The sequence below is a fragment of the Mobula birostris genome, chromosome 7 (assembly GCF_030028105.1).
Source record: "Mobula birostris isolate sMobBir1 chromosome 7, sMobBir1.hap1, whole genome shotgun sequence".
NCBI classification, from domain to species: Eukaryota; Metazoa; Chordata; class Chondrichthyes; order Myliobatiformes; family Myliobatidae; genus Mobula; species Mobula birostris.
This window is the reverse complement of record NC_092376.1, coordinates 65,426,775-65,447,862: the sequence shown is the minus strand read 5'-3', so window position 1 is coordinate 65,447,862 and position 21,088 is coordinate 65,426,775. Positions and strand designations below refer to the sequence as shown.

General features: G+C 44.0%; 2 protein-coding genes across 7 annotated transcripts in view; both read left to right on the top strand.

Annotated features, from left to right (window-relative positions):
• dlg2 (discs, large homolog 2 (Drosophila)) overlaps positions 1-21,088 on the top strand; it is an 823,880-nt gene that overhangs the window by 134,303 nt on the left and 668,489 nt on the right. The window lies entirely within an intron of this gene.
• On the top strand, positions 1,304-5,399 carry LOC140200261 (uncharacterized). Its single transcript, XM_072263314.1, has 2 exons — positions 1,304-2,397; positions 4,712-5,399. The coding sequence occupies exon 1, from the start codon at positions 1,319-1,321 to the stop codon at positions 2,243-2,245; it is 927 nt and encodes a 308-aa protein (XP_072119415.1). The 5' UTR covers positions 1,304-1,318; the 3' UTR covers positions 2,246-2,397; positions 4,712-5,399.

The window sequence follows — 21,088 nt, the reverse complement described above, 5'->3', positions numbered from 1 at the left end:
TTCCATCATTGTCCAGGAATCCTTGATTCATGATGCTCAAAATGCAGAAGGAGCAATTAGGTTGGCATTGAGAGCCTTATTCACAGGGGCCCAGCATAAGTGATGGAAAGGGTGCGCCAGCTCCTGAAAAACAAGCATCTCCTATTCTGGATGTGTCATAGTCTGCAGATCCTACATCAGCCTTATCAACCACCTCAGAACCCACAGAAAAGTAGTACAAGCACTTTTGATCCTGATATTGCTTTAAGAAGAATAGGCAATACAGCTTTGTTTTAGCTGCCTACACAGCAGAATTGAAACCATTTCTATAACATCTAAAAGATTCCCTGCTCCATCAGCAAGTCAGTACAAGTGGTTCATTTTGCTATGATGAATATCAGTTATTGATTCACAATTAACTCATTTGCTCATATTGATTTTTACAGCTGCATGGATGATTTATTTATTCCAGACAATCATCAATTGTAGTTCTTTCAGGGTAAGTGCAAAAGCAACTGGACCTCTAACTAGTCACGCCTCAATAAATAATGCATAATATAAAAAACATAAAAAACATATTCCTCAACTAAGCAAATGCTTGGATTCTCTCTTTGAGTTCTGAAGATTTGGTATGGATCCAAATGTCTTTAGTTACTGAATTGGTGTGAATTTTCTTTCTACATCTGATTTTCAATTGATGCCTTATCTAACGCTAATAAAACTAACGCTAATAAAATGAAGGGCAGAAATAAACATTTAGAGTAAATGATAGTTACACAGCTCCGTGCCATTTAATAAACATGCCTGGTGACCTGTATAATTCCTGCATAAATCTATATTCTTGATGGTGGAATGAAAATTATCTTAATGATTGGCATGCAAAGATCAGCTTCTACAGTTTGCCACCTTTAAGTACATTCTATAAGTAAGAGACCATTGCAGAGTGTGTATTTCTTCTAAATTTTCGAATCATCTATTCTATATTTCCCAAGGAAAGTCTGATACTAAAATAATTGAAATAAAGTATTTGAATTAACCATCGTGATGAATACTAGTGACAAAGTAAACTTAACATCTGTGTGCTTGTGGTAAACCATGTATATATGTTGTAACTCGGTTACCTGTCTGGACACACCCCTCTGCTGACTGCCCCTGTGGCTCCTCCCACAGAGTCCTGTATAAAGGTGTTCGCCTTGCCCCTCACCCTCAGTCCGGGGGCAGACACTCACTGTGGAAGTCGAATTGTACAGTGAATAAAAGCCTTTCAGTATTTTACCAAACCTCAGTCTTTTGGAGTAATTGAAGGTGCTTCAATTTTATTCGCCGTACGTTTTAAAACATGGAACAGTCCCTGAGACCAGAAAAATTAGACCTCAATCCGCAAACACCTGAAGCTGGAAACGCTTTCGAACTCTGGCTGGCCTGCTTCAAAGCGTATCTAGAGGAGATTAAAGCGACCGACCCCGTAGCGAAGCGCAGAGTTCTACTCTCCAGGGTCAGTCCACGGGTCTATTCGCTGATCAGAGACCAGCCGAACTACGACAGCGCAATGAACGCACTCAAAAGACAATACCTGCGGCTGATAAACAGCGTCTATGCTCAGCACCGTTTAGTGACATGGCAACAACGCCCTGGGGAATCGAGTGCTGAGTTCGTCCAGGCCCTACGGACGCTCCTGCGAGCCTGCAATTGCCAGGAGCTGACGGCGGCGCAGCATGCAGAACTCCTAGTGAGAGACGCCTTCGTCACGGGGACCAGGTCAGTGTACGTGCGCCAGCGGCTGCTGGAAAAAGCCAATCTTACCCTAAGTTCGGCGATGGAGCTGGCTGATACGTTGGAGGCCACTCTGCATAACTCCGAGGCTCTCCAGGCACGCGATCCCCCGATGGCCTCGTGGGTGCCGCAGACCCTGCAACCTGCCGGTGAATCGACGTCGGCTGCCGCCAGTTGTGAGTCCGCGAAGTGCTACTTCTGTGGACTGGAGAAGCACCCCCGGAAACGCTGCCCGGCCCGACAAGCTACCTGCTCCAGCTGCGGAAAAAAGGGCCACTTCGCCAAGGTCTGTAAGTCAAAACCGCGAGCGAGATCGAGCAGCGCCGCGTGCGAGATGTGGGGGTCGCCATCTTCCCTGCACGCCACCACTACGTGCGAGACATGGGGGCGGCTATCTTGGTCGACGCCACTTCCCACCGCCTACGACCAATGGGTGCTCACAGGTACCCCACCACGCCGGACCAAGACAGCGACCCCACCCTGGCTTCCGTGACCCTCGACCAAAGCGCTCCCCACCAGCTCGCAAGGTCAATGATGGACATCCTGGTGGAGGGGCACAGGACAAGCTGCCTGTTTGACACAGGCAGCACGGAGAGTTTTATCCACCTGGCCACGGTGCAGCATTGTGGACTCATGATACGGCGGGTAAGTCGGAGGGTCACCATGGCCTCCAGGTCGCATACAACAGACATCCGGGGGGGTTGTGTAGCGACACTAGTGGTGCAGGGCACAGAATATTGGGACTTTACGTTACGGTCTTGCCTCAACTGTGTGCCCCTGTGCTGTTGGGGTTGGACTTCCAGAGCCACCTGAAAAGCGTGACAATGAAGTATGATGGGCCCCTCCCACCAATTACTGTCATAAATCCCCTGTTTTGTAGAGATATGTCACGTACCCCGCTACTGACCACACACACACACCGACCCGCACATCCCACCCAACATCATGCCAACTGCCACACTACCGACACCACTTGCAGCCTCTCCACCCTCAGGATCCCTCCCCCACTGCTGTTCGCCAACCTGACCCCTGACTGTAAACCTGTTGCAACTAAAAGCAGGAGGTACAGTGCGGGGGATAGAGCTTTCATTAAGTCGGAGGTGCAGCGGCTGCTCAGGGAGGGGGTCATTGAGGCAAGCACAAGTCCTTGGAGGGCGCAGGTGGTGGTTGTTTGGAACGGGGAGAAGAATAGGATGGTCGTGGACTATAGCCAGACCATCAATAGGTTCACGCAGCTCGACGCGTATCCTCTACCCCGCATCGCGGATATGGTCAATCAGATAGCACAGTACAAGGTGTACTCGACCATAGACCTAAAATCCGCTTACCATCAGCTCCCCATCCGCCGGGAGGACCACCCTTACACTGCCTTCGAGGCGGACGGCAGGCTTTATCAATTCCTGCGCGTCCCCTTTGGTGTCACGAATGGTGTATCTGTCTTCCAGAGGGCAATGGACTGGATGGTGGACCAGTTTCAACTGAAGGCCACGTTCCCATATCTGGATAACATCACCATCTGCGGTCACGACCAGCAGGATCACGACAACAACCTCCAAAAATTTCTCCAAGCGGCCAAATCTTTCAACCTCACCTATAACAGGGACAAGTGTGTATTTGGGACCACCCGACTTGCTATCCTTGGGTGTGTCGTGGAGAATGGAGTCATTGGCCCTGACCCCGACCGTATGCGCCCCTTGTTGGAACTCCCTCTTCCCAATACCCTCAGAGCCCTCAAAAGGTGCCTGGGCTTCTTTTCATATCACGCCCAATGGGTCTCTAACTATGCAGACAAGGCCCGCCCCCTGGTCAAGTCCACCACATTATCCCTCTCTGCCGAGGCCCACGCGGCCTTCAACCGCATAAAAGGGGACATTGCCAAAGCAGCAATGCATGCGGTGGATGAGGCCATTCCCTTCCAAGTAGAGAGTGACGCCTCCGACTTTGCGCTGGCTGCTACCCTCAACCAGGCAGGAAGACCAGTGGCGTTCTTCTCCCGTACCCTTCAAGGCCCTGAAATTCGGCACTCTGCGGTAGAGAAAGAGGCCCAGGCCATAGTGGAAGCTATAAGGCACTGGAGGCACTATCTTGCCGGCAAAAGGTTCACCCTGCTAACTGACCAGCGCTCAGTCGCATTCATGTTTAATAATCAGCAGCGGAGCAAAATCAAAAATGATAAAATTCTGAGGTGGAGAATCGAACTCTCCACCTACAACTATGACATCATGTACAGGCCTGGGAAGCTCAACGAGCCCTCCGATGCCCTATCCCAGGGAACATGCGCCAACGCGCAGATCGACCGGCTATACGCCCTACATGTAGACCTTTGCCACCCGGGAGTCACCCGGCTTTTCCACTTCGTGAAAGCCCGGAACCTGCCTTACTCCCTTGAGGAGATCAGGATGATGACCAGGGACTGCCAAGTCTGCGCAGAGTGCAAACTGCACTTCTACCGACCCGAAAAAGCACCACTCATCAAGGCCACCCGCCCCTTTGAGCGACTGAGTGTTGACTTTAAGGGCCCCCTTCCCTCCATCGACTGCAATGTGTACTTTCTTAACGTAATTGATGAGTACTCACGGTTCCCCTTCGCCATCCCCTGCCCCGACACCACTACCACGTCAGTTATAAAAGCCCTGCACAAGCTCTTCACTCTGTTCGGATACCCATGCTATATCCACAGTGACAGAGGGTCCTCGTTTATGAGTGACGAGCTGCGCCAATATCTACTGGCTAGGGGAATTGCAACCAGTAGGACCACGAGCTATAATCCCCGGAGGAATGGACAGGTAGAGAAGGAGAATGGCACAGTGTGGAAAGCCACACTCTTAGACCTCAGGTCAAAGGGACTGCTGGTCTCCCGCTGGCAGGAGGTCCTTCCCGAGGCACTCCACTCCATCCGCTCCCTGTTACGCACAGCCACCAATGCCACCCCTCATGACCGGCTCTTTTCTTTTCCCAGAAAATCAACCACTGGAACCACCCTACCATCTTGGCTGACGTCCCCGGGGCCAGTGCTGCTCCGGAAACATGCGAGGAGCAATAAATACTCCCCGATAGTCGAGAGGGTTCACTTACTTCATGCGAACCCCCAGTATGCCTACGTGGTTTTACCTGATGGGCGGGAGGACACGGTCTCCATCCGCGATCTGGCGCCCGCAGGAGCTCCGGGCCCCTACCCTGAACACTCCATGGTGACTATTGACTCCGTACCCACCAATGTATGTACCTATGAGACACCGTGCACCCCAAACCCTATACAGACACCACACGACACTCCCATACCAGGTGTGACGCACACGCACGAAGGATTACCGACGCCTAACATGCTGGCACCTGAAGTCAGGCCGGAGCCAGCACAACCGCCATCGCCGGTGCAATCACCGCCGGTGCTACGTAGATCACAGTGACGGACTCGACTGCCTGATAGACTTAACCTGTAAATATACTTCTTGTAAATATTGTCAGTTATTTCACCCCGCGGGACTCTTTTTAAAAAAAAGGAGGGGTGAATGTGGTAAACCATGTATATATGTTGTAACTCGGTTACCGGTCTGGACACACCCCTCTGCTGACTGCCCCTGTGGCTCCTCCCACAGAATCCTGTATAAAGGTGTTCGCCTTGCCCCTCCCCCTCAGTCCGGGGGCAGACACTCACTGTGGAGGTCGTATTGTACAGCGAATAAAAGCCTTTCAGTATTTTACCAAACCTCAGTCTTTTGGAGTAATTGAAGGTGCTTCAGTGCTACTGTTTGCTAAGCATTTTGTTGTTTTGGTGCATCTTAACTAAGCTTACTACTGCAATGACATTGTGCTCATCCTGAGGTATAGCTGAGTGGCTAGTATGTTGCTTCTTTATAATAAACAAAATGATATACGTCTGTATTTGGTGACTTCCCTGGAAATGCTTGCTGATAACTCTAATGTTTTGGCATATAATCTAGGTTTTCTTGCTATGATGCACAAAGATATTGTGAAGAGTAGAAATATGTGAACCAGCAAAAGGACAGCACTTTCCACTGCCAGTGAAACTGTTGGTAAACAGATAAACAGAGTGCATATCTCTTGTGACTGCAAATGCTGTTAAAGCTATCAGATCCATGTTAACATTGGTAATGCACTCCTTCTAGGCAACAGTACACCTTTTGATTGTAGCAGTATATTCTGGGTTGCATTGAAAAACAACAAGTTTTTGACCAAGTTAAAAAATACATGTATAACATGTATTATAAAATTTACTTGTGTTCTCCCTTTGAGACGGGCTTGTAACAATATCAAATGTCCAAGTGACGTCCTGTCTGTTCATGTGAATTACAATCTACTTCTCGTGATAGTAAGCAGAGCTATGAGGGACATAAACTTTAGATTCGCTGTGCCTATGCCTATTTAACAAACCTGTTCCATTATCTTTCTAAGTAGAAATATCTAGCTAGCACAGTGGTGTGAGTTGGTTCCTGGGTAGAAATGATGTTTTTCAAGCTCCTCCTATGCAAGGCAAAAGATGAATCCTTCCATGCTCCTTGGCAAATTTTGCATTTTGCGGCCATGTGCTCTTTGGCAGTACTATTTCATGCCTCTCCCACCAGGAAGTTAGCCCACTCAGTCTTCAAAATCCATGCCAGCTTCCAACACAATAATCCAGGCAGGTCCAATTTCTTACTTATTTTCCAATAACCCTGCATCTTATTTTCACCCATTATCCCCTCTCATTCTTTCACCATTTATCTATTCTGAGGTAATTAGCCTGGCAGCCCACCCTTTTGGGATGTTATAGAGTCCTGGCGTATCTTTCAAAGAGAGAATGTGCAAATTCTACACAGATGGTAATTGAAGTTGAGATAAACTGGGTCACTGGAGTTGTGAAGCAGCAGCACTAACTGCTGTGCTACAATACTCCCCTTTGTATGCAGGTGTAATGACCAGAGTTGTTCTTCCTTCTCCTCAGAAGAATTGTGCTTTTTTTTGGCATGTGCCTACGTGCATGCGAGTCTGTGCGTGCGCGCTGCATGTGCGTGCGGCACGTCTATGCGTGTGCGTCTGCGTGTGCATCCGTGCGTCCATGATGATATCTTTTTCATGGCTTTTAGAAGGTGCGTGGTGAGAGAGAGAGAGAGAGAGAGAGAGAGACTGTGTGGCGAGCCGCTCCTCACACAGACATTTTCACAGTATTTTTCCCTTTTTATTTTATGAGGTCGAGTTGCGATCTTGACACTCAACCCAGCACGGATGGAAGGCGTACTCGGGAGCGGACCCGACTGGTTTCGAACCTGGGAACCTCCACTCCCGGGTCCGGCGCTGATGTCGTTGCGCCACCAGCCGGCCCAAGAAGAATTCTGCTTTTTGTATTGGGTGGAAGGTAATGGGGAATTGCAGGTTGACAGAACTTTTCTAAACATCTGCAATGATCAAGTCAAAGTCATGTGATGGTGCTGTGAAATGTGTTAGCATAGAGACAGATAAAAATGTTCATTTCTGTAAGTGAAAATACTGGAATACCATTTGAGCTGGCTGTTACCACCCAATTTATGCTAATTTATTCAAGAAGGGGATCCTCTTTAATTAAATAGTCCAGTGCTTCCACACTGCATTTTGTTAAAATGTAGTCATCATCAATAAAAGAGACGACATGATCCCTTCCAGTGCCTATCTTTCACCAATTTGTATGCTGAGTTGCTAACAATAGTGTTGTGTGTAATATAGTGCTCTTTTAATGTTTCAGATCTTGATGTGAACTAGCAGTGGAAAGTATTAGCTGGTAGAGTAAATTGAAAAATAATTTTTGGGATCTGAACAGAATGCTGTTTAAGGAAGCATAATTCAAGTATTATCACATCCAAAATTGCATTAACATAAATAAGTAGGGGCTAACCATATTGCACGGTATTCATGTTCTAAAATAGGAGTAATTCAGTTTTCAGGCATGGAATACAGGCTGTAAAAAATGGAGCACTGTGTTTTTTTGTAGTTCACAAAGGTGTACAAGTGATAATTTTAAATTGAAACTCATTTTGACTTAGTGAATCGATTTTTGGGCATTGTAATCTCAGTAAGTAAAGTTGAAAAAGGTTGTCGCATAAGCATGTATTGTAAAACTTCTCTGTGTTCTCCCTTTCAGGCAGGCTTGTAACAATGAGAAAGTACAGTTAATTACCAAACTAAAACATTTGAGTATTATGAAAACAACACAGAATATAAAACATTACAGCACAATGACCCTTTGGCCTATGATGTTGTGCAGACCTTTTATCTTACTCTTAAGATCAATCTAACCATTCCATCCTACATAGCTTTCCATTTTTCTATCATTTATGTGCCTATCTAAGAGATTCTTAGATGCCCCTAAAATATCTGCCTCTGCTATCACCTCTAGCAGGCTGTTCCATGCACCCACCACTCTCTATGTAAAGCACTGACTTCTGACATCTCCCCTATTCTTTCCCCCAGTCACCTTCAAGCTATACCCAACAACACACACAAGATGCTGGAGGAACTCAACAGGCCAGACAGCATCAATGGAAAAGTATAAACAGTCAATGTTTTGGGTCGAGATAGGTCTTGGCCCAAAACATCGACTGTGAACTCTTTTCCTGCCTGGCCTGCTGAGCTCCTGTAGCATTTTGTCTGTGTTGCTTGGATTTTCAGCATCTGCAGATATTCTCTTGTTTAAAATTATGCCCCCTTGTATTAGTCATTTCTGCGCTGGGAAAAAGTCTCTAGCTGTCCACTCTATCTCTGCCTCATATCATCTAGTATACTTCTATCAAATAACTTTTCATCCTCCTTCGAGTCCATGAGCCAGGACCCCAAATTTGGGCCACCGGTACCATCTGCGGAGTAATTCTTATAGTGATTTTTGGCAAGGTATATACCCCTAGTGCTAGAAAATATGTGATAGCATTTCAGTAGTGGTAACTTTCTGTGAGGGGGACTGGGAGTTGCACCTCCATACTGCTAGAGTCAGTTATCAAAGATGTGATAACAGCACATTTGGAAAGTGGTGAAATCATCGGACAAAGTCAGCATGGATTTGTGAAAGGAAAATCATGTCTGACGAATCTCATAGAATTTTTTGAGGACGTAACTAGTAGAGTGGATAGGGGAGAACCAGTGGATGTGGTATATTCGGATTTTCAAAAGGCTTTTGACAAGGTCCCACACAGGAGATTAGCGTGCAAACTTAAAGCACACGGTATTGGGGGTAAGGTATTGATGTGGATAGAGAATTGGTTGGCAGACAGGAAGCAAAGAGTGGGAATAAACGGGACCTTTTCAGAATAGCGGGCAATAACTAGTGGGGTACCGCAAGGCTCAGTGCTGGGACCCCAGCTGTTTACAATATATATTAATGACTTGGATGAGGGAATTAAATGCAGCATCTCCAAGTTTGCGGATGACATGAAGCTGGGGGGCAGTGTTAGCTGTGAGGAGGATGCAGGGTGACTTGGATAGGTTAGGTGAGTGGGCAAATTCATGGCAGATGCAATTTAATGTGGATAAATGTGAGGTTATCCACTTTGGTGGCAAAAACAGGAAAACAGATTATTATCTGAATGGTGGCCGATTAGGAAAAGGAGAGGTGCAACGAGACCTGGGTGTCATTATACACCAGTCATTGAAAGTGGGCATGCAGGTACAGCAGGCGGTGAAAAAGGCGAATGGTATGCTGGCATTCATAGCAAGAGGATTTGAGTACAGGAGCAGGGAGGTACTACTGCAGTTGTACAAGGCCTTGGTGAGACCACACCTGGAGTATTGTGTGCAGTTTTGGTCCCCTGATCTGAGGAAAGGCATCCTTGCCATAGAGGGAGTACAAAGAAGGTTCACCAGATTGATTCCTGGGATGGCAGGACTTTCATATGATGAAAGGCTGGATTGACTAGGCTTATACTCGTTGGAATTTAGAAGATTGAGGGGGGATCTTATTGAAACGTATAAAATCCTAAAGGGATTGGACAGGCTAGATGCAGAAAGATTGTTCCCGATTTTGGGGAAGTCCAGAACGAGGGGTCACAGTTTGAGGATAAAGGGAAAGCCTTTTAGGACCGAGATGAGGAAAAACTTCTTCACACAGAGAGTGGTGAATCTGTGGAATTCTCTGCCACAGGAAACAGTTGAGGCCAGTTCACTGGCTATATTTAAGAGGGAGTTAGATATGGCCCCTGTGGCTAAAGGGATCGGGGGTATGGAGGGAAGGCTGGTACAGGGTTCTGAGTTGGATGATCAGCCATGATCATACTGAATGGCGGTGCAGGCTCGAAGGGCCAAATGGCCTACTCCTGCACCTATTTTCTATGTTTCTATGTTTCTATAAGAACTATGATCCCATGGTGCTTTGCCTATAATAAGATGAATTATGCTAGGTACCTGTCCCATTACTTTGCTCAGATGATGAACCTCCCAGAGAAGAATCCTTCTGTGTATGAGGCCTTCAAGACAGGCCAATTCTCCGTGCAGCTGTCAAGTAACAACCCCTTTGGGCAGATCCTTGTAGACCAGGCTATTGAAGCCACAGTGAACAAAGACACACAGACTCCTGGAGGCACATCACAGTTCAGCCTGAATGCTGGAGCTATCAAGCGTTACTACATAACAGCTGAGCACTGCATTGCATTCCTGGGACAGTTAAGGGAGATGGTGCAAGACAACAAATCAGAGCTTTGTCATGCGGAGCTACAGTGGTCAAGAATCCATAAAGATGAGGAAGCAGTTTCAGCCGTGGTTAGCCTCATACATGAATGGGTCAACCCATTTGCAAAGAAGCGGGACTTCATTAGCATCTCTACAGCAAAGGCAGCCCCCAAGGATATTGCCTCTGACCTGAAGGCATATCAGATTGGTGAGCAATGTTATGCAACCTTCAAGGATGAGAGACTAGAGGAAGGCCAACCAGCCAAGAAACTCCATGACCCAATGAAAACCAACAAGCTGAAAACATTCAGTGATATGTGTAAGAAGAGAGAAGTGAAATCAAATGGGAAAGCTACTTTAGCCACAACCTTGCAGGGAAATGTAGCAGTAGAAGAGCAACTCCCAGGAAACTGTGCTACAGTGGTTGATGGAATGAACTTGGTCCAAAGAGTGAAAGGTGATCAAGTTACTTTCAGAGATATTGCCACAACTAATCTGGATATTGCTCTGAGGGAAGGCAGAGTCAGAGTAGCAGATTAGATGTTGTGTTTGACACATACAAGGAGAACTCTATCAAGAATAGTGAAATATCTCTATGGGGTGAAGCGATTGGTCATGAGTTGCAAGATATCACAGGCACACAGATGGTGAGGCAGTGGAGGAGCTTCCTGACCAAAGTCAGTAACAAAAATAGTTTCATTAGCTTCATTGTCCATGAATGGAGGAAGGCAGAGTACAGAGCAAAGCTACAGGAGAAGATTCTGTATGCAACTGTGATTGACAAATGTTACAGAATCACATCTCAAGACAGTGAGGAGGCGTCAGTTCTTCAGTGTCAACAAGAAGAAGCAGATGGCCGCCTACTTCTCCATGCTGCCCATGCCACAAGAGAGGGATACCAATCTGTAGTGATCTGCTCAGAAGACACAGGTGTCTTTATAATGTCTTTAGCATTTTGTGACAAGATTGAGGCCCCACTGTTCCAGAAGTGTGGCACTAGAACCCATACAAGGCTCGTAGACATCAGGACGGTTGCTGCCACTGTTGGCATAGAGGTTTGTAGGGCCCTCATCGGGTTGCACACATATACAGGATGTGACATTGTAGGCGCTTTTGTAGGCAAAGGGAAGACAAGTGCCCTAAAACTTCTGACCAGCAACAGGGAAACTCAGGACACATTCTTAGAGTTGGGTCGGGAATGGGACATTTCCCCAGAACTGATGGACAAACTGGGGGCATTTGCATGTCTCCTGTAGGTCCCAAAAGCATCGACCACCAAGGTCAATGAGCTCAGTTATCACCTTTTCTGTGCCAAAAAAGGTGAAATCGAAAGTCATCAGCTCCCACCATGCAGGGACTGCTTAACAAAACATGCACAGCGAACCAACAACTACCAGGCTGGTATATGGAGAAGATGTTTGGAGAAGGACCCACAAGTGCCAAGCCCTGTTGGCAGAGGATGGAAGATGGAGAGAGAAGAGGAAGCTGAACAGTTGGTGGTGCACTGGATGGAAGGCCAGCCAGCACCTGCTGCCGTCCTGCATCTACTGGCTTGTAACTGTCCAAAAAAATGTTCACTCCCAAGATATATGTGTGTTACAAATGGCCTCAGGTGTACTGACATGTGTGGATTGGCAGGCTGTGAGAACCAGGCATCCACCTCAGAGAGTGTGGACAGTTCAGATGAAGATGTGGAAGACGTGGAAGATTTGAAAAATTATTATGATTATTAATAGGTTTTGAAAGTATGGAAAACAAAATATGGAAAGCAGTCTTTGATTAAATATATTCATTTTACAGCCAAATGGGGCCTAGGTTATAGCCGTGTGGAACCCCACATTTGAATTATTGTACTGTAATTCTGTATACTCTGACAAAAGCTTAAGATTGTTTTGATTTGATATAACAATATGGAAAATATCATGACATTGATAAGACTCCAGAAATCTCTCCATATGAGGTTTTTTACCTTGGTGGGGGGGGGGTAGAGTAACATTTTCTGCTGTACTGATGTTAATATGGAATATATACAAAAAGTGATTACTTATTTGAGGTAATAAAGCTACCACTGGTGCAATGCTATCACAAATTTTCTAATTCTAGAGATGTATACCTTGCCAAAAATCATTATGAGCATTATTCCCCTCAGATGGTACCAACCAACCCTACTGGCTCACGGACTATTCACTCCAAGGAGAAAAGTCCTAGGTCGTTCACCTGTCTTCATAAGACATGTCCTCTAGTCCAAGCAGCATCCTGGTAAATCTTCTCTGTACCATCTGTAAAGCTTCTACATCCTGTAGCGAGGCAACCAAAACTGAATATAATATTCCAAGTGTGGTTTAAGCAGGGTTTTATAGAGCTGCAACATTACCTTGTGGCTCTTGAACTCAAACCCCGACTAATGAAGCTAACAGACCGTACTCCTTCTTAACAACCCTATCAACTTGTGCGGCAACTTTGAGGGATCGATGGACTTGGAGCCCAAGATTCCTTTGTTCCCTTCATGCTTTTTTGGGTTGAACTCCATCTGCCACTTGTCAGCCAAGCTCTGTATCCTGTCAATGCCCCAGTGCAGCCTACAACTTTCCACATGATCCACATCTTCACTAACCTTGTGTTATCTGCAAACTTATACTAACCCACCCTTCCACTTCCTCATTCAAGTCACTTATAAAAATCACCGAGCGTAGGGGTCCCAGGACAGATTCCTGTGGAACAGCACTAGTCATTGACCTCCATGCAGAATATACTCCATCTACTACCAGTCTCTGATTTCTATAGGCAGGCCAATTCTGTATTTGCACAGTTGAGTTTCACTGGATCCCATGCCTCATGACTTTCTGAATGAGCCTACCATGGGGCACCGTTATCAATCAGACCCATGAGGCATGGCCTGCCCCTCACAAACTCATGCTGACTATCTCTAATCAGATTTTGCTTCTCCAAATACTCATAAGTCCTGACTTTAAGAACCTTCTCCAATAATTTGCCCATTCCTGATGTAAGACTCACTAGTCTATAATTCCCAGATTTATCCCTATTCCCTTTCTTGAACAAAGGAATTACATTTGCCACCTTCCAATCATCTGGTACTACCCCTATAGTCAGTGAGGATGCAGATATTTGCCAAAGGCACAGCAATCTCTTCCCTTGCTCTCCATAGTAATCTGATGTATGTCATATCTGGCCCCAGGGACCTATCTATCCTAATGTTTTTCAAAAGTTCTAGCGTATCCTCTTTCTAAACGTCAGCAAGTTCAAGCATATCAGCCTGTTTAATGCTGTCCTCATAAATGTTAAGGTCCCTCTCACTGGTGAATACTGAAGCAACATATTCATTAAGGACCTACCCTACCTTCTCTGACTCCTGGCACATGTTTCCTCACCTATCCCTGACTGGTCCTTTCCTCACTCTGGCCATCCTCCTGTTCTTCATATCAGTGTAGAATGCCATAGGGTTTTCTTTCATCCTACTCGCCAAGGCCTTTTCATGCCCTCTCCTAGCTCCCTTGTGCATTCTTCAGCTCCTCCTTGCTGCCTTGTAACTCTCTAGAGCCCTGTCTGATCCTTGCTTCCTAACTCTTCTTTCTTCCTCTTGACTAGATGTTGCACATCTCTTGTAGTTCTTTCACCCTACCTTAATTTCCCTGATTCAATGAGACAAATCTATCCAGAATCCTAGCAACCTCCACATTTTTGTTGTGCATTTCCATGAGTACATCTGTTTCCAATTTATGCTGCTTAGTTCCTGTCTAATAGCATTACAATTCCCCCTCCCCAATTAAATACTTACACATACTCCTATCCCTCTCCAGGGTTGTAGTAAAGTTCAGGAAGTTGTGGTCACTGTTTCCAAAATGCTGTCCCACTGAAAGAGATCTTACAGCTGATCTTGTTCACTGCCTCATGCTGGCAAACATTAAGCAGGTGTACCTAAAACACACTGTATAAGAAAAAGGAGTGAGAATTTCAAAAAGCACGTGCCTAAGAAAATAACATAATTTTATGCCAAGAGGTAAAGGCGAACATGCAAGCTGTCATGTTTTCTCCTATTTCAATTATTTTCTCTGCTGCTTGGCCAATTTATTGTTTTTGTCAGAGTCATACAGCTTGGAAATGGACCCTTCGGCTCACTGAATATGAAGCACACACTAATCCCATTTTAAATTCTGCTGCTAACTAATTTGCTCTCAGCTTCTTTCCATGTTTATGCATCTGGTTTTTCATATTTTTTCGTGCTCTCTGTATCTTATTTTTCTTCCTTGGTCTGTTTATCTAACCACTTTTTATTTTGCTCTCTCTGCTTGCTATTCCTGTCAACAAGATTTGAAGAAATTTGCAGCAGATGCAATCAACATTGATGACTCTATCACCTCTGAAGAGTGTAAAAATAATCTGTTACTGAATTTGAAGAGCTGAATTGAAATGATATGTTATCTGTATGTAGAGTTGAAAGAAGGTTGGACAAGAAACTATTATGCATTGAAACTACATTAGAGTTGCATTCTGTTGTAGACCTGTGCCAGTATTGAGCAAAGCCAAATGGGAGTGACGCCTTTGATGTAAGGTCACAACCAGAACCATAGGCTATTTCTTTACCTCTATAGATGCTGCTTGATTGACCGCGTTTCTCCACAGATTTTATTTTTACACTTATTTACTATACCCCTGACTACTTCTGGTATTTTGCTGTATATCAATTGGCGTAAAGCATACTGAGGTGCCCCAAGGATTTGAGTTGAGTCTTTCTTATTTTCATCAGTTATACACTCTAGTACGGTCAGTGATACAGTACGGCATTTTGTAGGTGTTGCCTTTTGGATGAAAGGTTCAACTACTCATTTATTGACCATAAAGTAATCTATAGGAAGTACTTGAAAAACAGTAAATTGTATTAACTCCACAATTTCCCATAATCAACTCTTTTAAAGCAAAATATTTATTGCCATTTGTGGTATTTTATGTTTGACGTTTAATTTGCCTGCATAAAAGTTAATTGCCTGTGAAACCATAGAACTTAAGATAATAAATGAATACAAGTTCAAATGTTCATATATTAAATTACAAAGTCTAGATATCTAGTGCAATTGAATGATATTCTACAAGCTGTTCTATTGAGTAGCAGGAAGTTACATGAACTTGTACTTTCTAATTGCCTGTTTTTTTGCCAAGTAAAGTGAAAGATAAATTGGCCATATGTCAGCTATTAAAGCTGTTGCATATCTTGCTGTTGCACAGGAAGAGTGTGGTGTTCTTGGGAGAAGATTGATTGTTTGTAGTCTCAAGAAGCAGCGTGCGGTCCAGATTCCTTTAGAAAGGGGCAAAAATAATTTTTAAAATTAAAATTAATTAGCTGACTTTGGTCTTTGTACATGATAACTAAATAACTAAATAGTTGCCATGTTCTGTCCTTAACTTCTGTTGCTTCAGCTGATTCTGACTTAGTACAGCGTTCTAGGGAATTTACAACTAACAACAGGGAATTTAAATTTATCTTTATATCTGAAGTAAGGAGAAAGAATGATCATTGATGCTTGTTACTTTAGAATGTTATTATTGACTGTGATGATTACTAGGTTGAATAGTTGTGTAGGTGAGGTACTAAAGAATTGTTGCACAACATTGTTTTGGGGGTCTCACTAACCTGAAAGACTATTTTTGGGCCCATCCCATTGACTCTGATGTGTAATGTTGTCTGTAGCGTGATGTGTTATTTAGTCTTTAACTGTCTAAGATGCATCTGTTAGCTTACAAACCTTAAAACTTTCTACAATAATAATGCTCAGTAAATTTTTTTATTAAATAAAGTGGGATCCTAAATAGGAGTCTGAGACTTGAAATGCTACTTCTATTTCTCTTTCCCCAGATGTTGCCTATACTGCAGAAATATCTCCTTCATTTGTAGTATTTAATTGTAATTAAATAATAACCTGTCAACAGCTATTTTGCAAAAGTGGCATGTTCAGGAATTAGTGGATGCATTTAGAATATTCCAGACCATTTAGCTATATATCTAATAACTTCTGATGACTACAGTGTGTTTCTTATCTCCAAATAGTTATCAGCCATATATTGATAATGAAAAACTCTTAATTGTCAAGCAGAAGCCTAGCACCTCTCTGCAAACAGGAAAACACATTAGAGCTAGTCAAGAAAAGCTCAGCAGGTTAAGCAGTACTGGTAGAAAGTGAATAGCGTTAACGTTTCGGGTTGAAGACCCACCATCAGAACTGAGAAATTAAAAATATCTGGTTAATTATAAGACAATTTTGCTGATAGAGTGAGGGCATGGTTGCTCAAATGACCCTGGTGTTATGCTATTAGAGATATTCCTTTTGCTTTTGTTTACCAGATAGTGTTGTCAACATTGGGATCATCTGGATGATCCTAGTTCCAATTTATCAGAGTATTTCCTTTGTCACATCCACCATATCCCTAACTGCAACTTGAAACTAAATTGTTTTCTCATTCTCAGGTCTGGTCAGAGATCCTCGACCTGAAAAAGTAATTTACTTCTATTTCCGCGAGATGCTGCTTAACCCGCTGAGTTTTCCGGCACTTATTGTCAATAATCAGTGGTCCCTTGCCCTTTTGTCAATGATTTGTGAATTTAAAGGATTAGGTTCAGAAAATATAATCTGTAAATTGTAAACCTGTGATGGGTGGGGATGTGGAGGAGAGATGTAAGAGACTGCTAGTGGAGAGATTGGATGTGTATTTGCATTTTATATCAAAATTCTTGAAGCTTTGGTGGCTTGATTAGGAAATACAGTTCTTATTTACAGCCAAGAGCTAAGTAAATTAATTAATTTAATTAAAGTTCAATACAAGGTTTGTGGGTGTGGTGGTAGAAAATTTGTATTTTTTAGTGACTAAAGTTTAATTTGATTTATAATCAGGGAATGTTTTTAAATCAGTGATCAAGGTTAATCTTATAGTTTTTCGAGGAAGTTACCAGGAAAGCTGATGAAGGCAAGACAATGAATGTTGTCTACATGGATTTTAGCAAGGCATTTTACAAGGTCGCGTAAGGTTATGTGAGGTTAGTCAAGAAGGTTCAGTTGCTTGGCATTCAAGATAAGGTAGTAAATTTGTTGGATGTTGGCTTTATGGGAGAACCTAGAATGTGGTAGTAGATGGTTCCCTCTCTGACTAGAGGCCTTTGTCTAGTGGAATGTGGCAGGGACTGGTGCTGGGGTCATTGTTGTTGACGATCTGGATGATGATGTGGTTAACTGGATTAGCAAATTTGTGGATGACATCAAGATTGGGGATGTAGTGAACAGCGAGGAAGAATACCATACCTTGTAGTGGGATCTGGACCAGCTGGACAAATGGGCTGAAAAATGGAAGATGGAATTTAATGTAGACAAGTGCAAGCTTTTGCACTTCGGTAGGACCAACCAGGGTAGGTCTTACACAGTAAACATTAGGGTACTGAAGAGTGCGGTAGAACTTAGGGATCTGGGAATCCAAGTTCATAATTCATTGAAAGTGGTGGCATGATTAGATAGGGTTGTAGAAACAGCTTTTGGCACATTGGCCTTCATATATCTATATCAAGGTATTGAGTACAGGAGATGAGATGTTATGTTGAAGTTGTTCAAGATGTTGGTGATGCCTAATTTGGAGTATTGTGTGCAATTTTGGTCATCTACCTACAAGAAAGACGAAAATATGTTGAAAGAGTACAGAGAAACTTTACAAGGATGTTTCTGGGACTGGAGGACCTGAGTTCTAAGGGAGGTTTGAATAGGTTTGGACTTTATTCCTTGGAATGTAGAAGACTGAGGGGAGATTTGATAGAGGTATACAAAATTATGATGGGTATAGATTGGGTAAATGCAAGCAGGCTTTTTCCACTGAGATTGGGTAGGACGACAACTAGAGGTCATGGGTTAAGGGTGAAAGCTGAAAAGTAAGGGGAACATGAGGGAAACTTCTTCATGTAGAGGGTCGTGAGAGTGTGGAGCAAGCTGTCAGCACAGATGGTGCATGCGAGCTGGAATTCAGTGTTTAAGAGAAGTTTGGATAGGTACGTAGATGATAGGGGTATGAAGGGTTATAGTCCCAGTGCAGGTCGATCAGAGTAGGCAGATTAAATGTTTTGGCATGAACTAGATGGGCTGATCGGTCTGTTTCTGTGCTGTATTTTTCTATGATTCTGGGAAGGGAGGGTTGTGTTGTTCAGGGAAGGTGAGGTGGTAGGAAGATGGTGGTTCCAAGAACCCAAAAGGTGATGGTGGAGCCTGAGAGACCTTGGGTTGGAGAGTGGTGGTGGGGGGAGGAGAGCCTGGGGTCCCAGTGACTGTATCACAGCTGTAGGAAAGGAAGATGCAGTGGAGGGATATTCTACTGAGTCAATGTGGGTAGAAGTCAGAAACAGGAAGTGAGCAATCACACTGTAGGAAGTCTTTTATAGATTTTTATAAAAAGTATTTTATAAGACTCTTATAAACTCTTTATGGTTGAATGCGGCAGGGATTGGTGCTGAGTTCATTATTGTTTGTCATTTATGTCAACGATCTGGATGATAATGTGGTTAACTGGATCAGCAAATACGTGGATGACACCAAAATTGCGGGTGTAGTGGACAGCGAGGAAGGCTATCATGGCTTGCAGTGGGATCTGGACCAGAAGGAAAAATGGGATGACAAATGGAAGATGGAATTTAATGCAGACATGTGCGAGGTGTTGCACTTAAGTTGGACCAACCAGGGTATGTCTTATTGTGTTGTATGGTCACCTACCTACAAGAAATATGTAAATAAGGTTGATAGAGTATAGAGGAATTTTACGAAGATGTTGCTGGGTCTGGAGTTTATAAGGAAGGATTGAATAAGTTAGGGATTTATTCCTTAGAATGTAGAAGATTGAGAGGAAATCTGATGGAAGTATACAAAATTAAGAGGAGTATAGATAGGGTAAGTACAAGCAAGCTTTTTCCACTGAGATAGTGTGGTACTACAATTGAAGGTCATGGGTTAAGGTTGTGAGGTGAAAAATTTAAGGAGAACACGAGAGGAAACATCTTCACTCAGAAGGTTGTGAGTGTGGAACGAGCTGCCAGCTCAAGTGGTGCATGTAAGCTTGATTTCAACATTTAAGAGAAGCTTGGATAGGTATATGAATGGTAGGGGTATGAAAGGCTATGATCAGTGCAAGTTGATGAATAGGCAGTTTAAATGGCTTGAGACAGATTAGATGGGCAGAAAGGCCTCTTTCTGTGGTGTACTTTACTATGACTCTGACTCTAAGATGCCGGGCAAAAAGCTTGACAATCTTGGCAGTTTCTGAGACACTCAAACCATCCCATCTGGCACCAACAATCATTCTACCTTCAAAGTCACTTCGATCACATTTCTTCCCCATTCTGATCTTGATCATGTCTGCATGCTTCTATGCATTGAGTTGCTGCCAATGTTTGGCTGATTAGATAATGACCACTGCCCGTGGCATTGACATCATGAAGTGCTTTGAATGGCTGGTAATTGCACATATCAAAAACTCCATTCCTGCCACGTGACACTCAGCAAAATTCTAATCATCAGAACCACTCTACGAGAGATACCATAGCATCTTTCATGCATCTGTCCCTCATAGATGTGGAAAACATTTATGCTGTTCTTGGATTTTATTTTGGATTCAACACAGACCTTGGTGAATATTCTCCTATTTCTCAGTCTAAATACACCACTGTGCAACTGGGTGTTGGACTTCCTAACCAACAGATCTCAGGCAGTCAGGGTGCATAACCGCTCCTCCCTCTCAATCATCATCACCATGGGTGCCTCTGAGGGCTGTGTGCTGAGCCCACTGCTGTACACTCTGCTCACACATGACTGTATGGCCTGAGCTATTACATTGTAAAGTTTGCCGATGACACAACAGTGGTGGGGCTCATCACCAAGTGGTGAGATGGCCTACAGAGAGAAGGTGGAAGAGCTTGACGTCTGGTGCCAGGCAACTAACTTGTTCCTCAATGTCAACAAGATAAAAAAGATGGTAATCAACTTCAGGAGAACTCACACCACTCACACCCCTCTTTATATGGACAACTAACTTGTTCCTCAATGTCAACAAGATAAAAAAGATGGTAATCAACTTCAGGAGAACTCACACCACTCACACCCCTCTTTATATCGGCGGCACAGCAGTGGAAACTGCAAGTGGTTTGAAACTCCTGGGAGTACACATCTCGCAGAACCTCTCATGGTTCGAGAACACATCCTACACAATCAAGAAAGCTCATCAATGCCTCTACCTTCTGAGGAGGCTGAAACTATGCACATCTATACTGTATGCACATCTCATATGCTGCATCACTGCATGGTACAGAAACTGCATTGTGATGGAGAGGAAGATTCTACAACGGGTAGTGACAACTGTCCAGTGGATCATTGACACCAGCCTATCTGCCATCAAAAAATTATATATAGCAAGGTGCTGGAAAAGGACCAGTAATATCATGAAGGACCAAAATCACCCTGCTCATGGACTGTTTATCCCACTCTCATCATGGAGAAGGCAATGTAATATCAAACTTAAAAACAGTTACTTTCCCCAAGCAGTAAGGCTGATCAACGCTTCCCTCTGCTAGCCCACCCGACCACTTTATCACTTCCTGTCAGTCACCTTCTATACAGGCACTCCTATGCTTAACGTCACTTTAAGGACGTTCAATCAATCTACGTCTATAAGCTGTAAT